The following is a 3009-nucleotide window of genomic DNA, read 5'->3' on the forward strand; positions in this document are numbered from 1 at the left end:
AATTTGTTTTCTCTCCTTAATTTTATATTCCTGAAACTCTGTCAGAGCGGTAATTGGTTGAGCTGTATAAAATGGATATCTATATCACATATTTCTTCATTGTTTTATATGTGTGTGTGTGTGTGTGTGTGTGTGTGTGTGTGTGTGTGTGTGTATTTATATATGTGTATATGTGTCCCTGTGTTTATCCCCCACCACTGCTTGACAATCAGTGCTGGTGTTTTTCTTTCCCCTTAACTTAGCAGTTAGGCAAAAAAAAATTGATAGAATAAGTACCAGGCTTTTTAAAAAAAGTAAGTACTGGACTCAGTTCATTTGACTAAAAATATTCCTCAGTGTAATGCCCCAGCATGGCCACAGTCTAATGTGCGAATCAAATAAAAGATATATGCATGTGTGTTCATTTTATTACTTTCATTTCTCTCACTGCTAAAGGAATGAAAGTCAGTGTCCAATCTCATATTTAACAGTATTTACATTTTTTCATTTTTTTTATTTCAGGTGCTCCTATTGTGGATCATCTAGAAAATGTCATTGAAGCTGAAGAGTCAGAGAGCAAAATTGTTAAGTGTTTCATTTATTCGTACTCTCAGGAAATTAATGTTAAGTGGTGCCATAACAATCATCTAAAAGAAGGGGTAATTTTATCAATTTCAAATCGTCAAGCAACTGTGGTAAATGAAACAGTTCAGTTACCAGGATATATTACTCAATTAGAATTAAAAAATATCAAAGAGAAAGATTTTGGAAAATACACACTATATGTTCGCAATAAAGAAGGTGAATCAAATGCTACATTTATTTTAAGAAATGCAGCTACAGGTAAGGTTTATTTATCTTTTATTTTCTATTTGTCTCAGTTCTTGGTCTGTGGCCATGCTGGTTTACTTGAACAAATCAACCCTGTACTTATTTTTAAAGTTTGCTTCTGCTACTAATTCTATTGGCCTCTTTTGTTTTTTGCTGAGCCACTAATTTACAAGATGTAAATAAACCAGTACAGGTTGTCAAGTAGTGGTGGTGGTGGTGGGGGATAAGCACAAACATACAAACATACATACACATACACATGCATGAATATATATATATGACAGGTTCCATCTTCCAAATCCACTCACAAGGCTTTGATCTGCCCAGGACTATAGTAGGAAGCACTTGCCCAAGGTGCCATGCAGTGAGACTGAACCCAGGGTCATATGGTTGGAAAGCAAACTTCTTAACACACAACCACATCTATGTGCACATATATACATATATAATACCTTCTAAGTGAATTTAGTAGGCAGAAACTGTAGTGAAGCCCATCACACACACACACACACACACACACACACACACATGTTCTATATTGTTATAATTATTGCTAATATACACTCCAGGCAATATTACTATCCAGTGAAGTGAATATGGAGTTACCCATCACAGAAATTTACAGCATCAGTGATGATTAATAGTAGTCATAGACATTAAATACTAATGGATGTGGTTAGCCGTAACTGAAAGCCACCATGGTATCCACCTGAATGATATATCTCTCTAAACTCACACATATATATACAGAGTGTGGTGAATAAATTGTCATTTAAATTACACAAAAATTAAAATAACACTGACATCTCATTTTAACAGATATATTTATCAAAATTACAAAGAAATATCTTGGAATACTAAGGAGTAAATTTATTCAATAAAATTGCCATCGACTTCAACCATGGCCTCCAGACGACTTCAGAATCTCCTGCAACTCTTCTGGATGGTTTCCTTGTTTAAGTTGGTGACTGCTGCCATAATCCTTGCTTTCAGTTCATCTTTGGTGTTACAAGGAGTTTTGTTGGTCTCTCGCTCAACTGCGCCCCACACATAATAATCAAGGGGGTTGCAGTCTGGGGAGTTAGGTGGCCAGATGTTTGGGGTGATGTGGTCACAGGAATTGTCTGACAGCCATGACTGGTTTCTCCTGCTTGTGTGGCATGGTGCAGAATCCTGTGGCCAGACACAGGGTCTTCCAGCAGCCATCCTCTTGACCCAGGTCATCACTACCTCCTCCAGGCACTTGATGTAATACTCTGTGTTTGAGTCTGAGGCCATGTGGGAAAATGAATGGAGGCATAGCATTGCCATCACTAGTGATCACTCCAAGCACCATCGTGTTGACTTAATGTTTGATTTTTATCATTCTCAGAACATGTTTTGGGGACACAGCAAGTCAACGGTTGTTCTGTGTGTTCACCATCTGATCCTGGCAGAAATTTTTCTCATCTGAGATAAACCAAAGCATGTTCGGTTGGAGGGGATGCTTGAATTTGTTCAAAAGCTTTGTAGCATTGTCTTTCCTCTTGTCCTTGATGACTTGGGATAAAAATTGGCCCTTTCTCATCTTGTATGAGGAATATCAAATGTCTTCATGCACTACCTGCACTCAAGTTTTACCCAAATTATTTCTTCATTGACAGAGTTATGTATTGATTTCCCAAACAAGTTCACATTATGTTAACTTTGTTCATTTTTATGATACTCTGTTACATAGCCATTAGCCTCTAACTTTTGATCCTGTGATATGGACCATCCCATTAACCTCACTCCACAACATCTTACCATTGCTATTTCCCCCAGTAAATTGAAATAGGATGTAACTCTCAGAACCAATGTAAATTACTTTTGGAAGTGACTAAGTAATCCCATAAATTATGGATATTACCTTAGAATTGACTTTTTTTACCATTCCTTACTATTTTTTTATTTTTTTTATTTCATTATTTTATTCTATTATTTTATATTACTTCATCACATGTTAGATTCCTAACATTATGATCTCTCTGATGAAGCTCTGGGGCTCAATTATTGTCCAACCCCTGTCCAATGTTTGTTCAACCTTTATACAGTCCCTGTATATTACTGGTATGATGTGGAAACTTTGGCAAGTTGGACATCCCAAAGTAGAAACAGCTGTAAGAGTTTAGTATTTTTTCACTCATTTATTCTTTTTTTTTTTTTTTTTTTTTTTTTTTT

At 36.1% G+C, this 3009-nt stretch overlaps 1 protein-coding gene across 1 annotated transcript in view; it reads left to right on the forward strand.

The window, feature by feature from the left end:
• LOC106880610 (kin of IRRE-like protein 1) overlaps positions 1–3009 on the forward strand; it is an 87079-nt gene that overhangs the window by 38160 nt on the left and 45910 nt on the right. The window contains exon 5 of the mRNA XM_052967798.1: positions 502–822. Coding sequence (XP_052823758.1) covers positions 502–822 — 321 coding nt within the window. The remainder of the gene's footprint in view (positions 1–501; positions 823–3009) is intronic.

The sequence above is a fragment of the Octopus bimaculoides genome, chromosome 5 (assembly GCF_001194135.2).
Source record: "Octopus bimaculoides isolate UCB-OBI-ISO-001 chromosome 5, ASM119413v2, whole genome shotgun sequence".
Classification (NCBI taxonomy): Eukaryota; Metazoa; Mollusca; class Cephalopoda; order Octopoda; family Octopodidae; genus Octopus; species Octopus bimaculoides.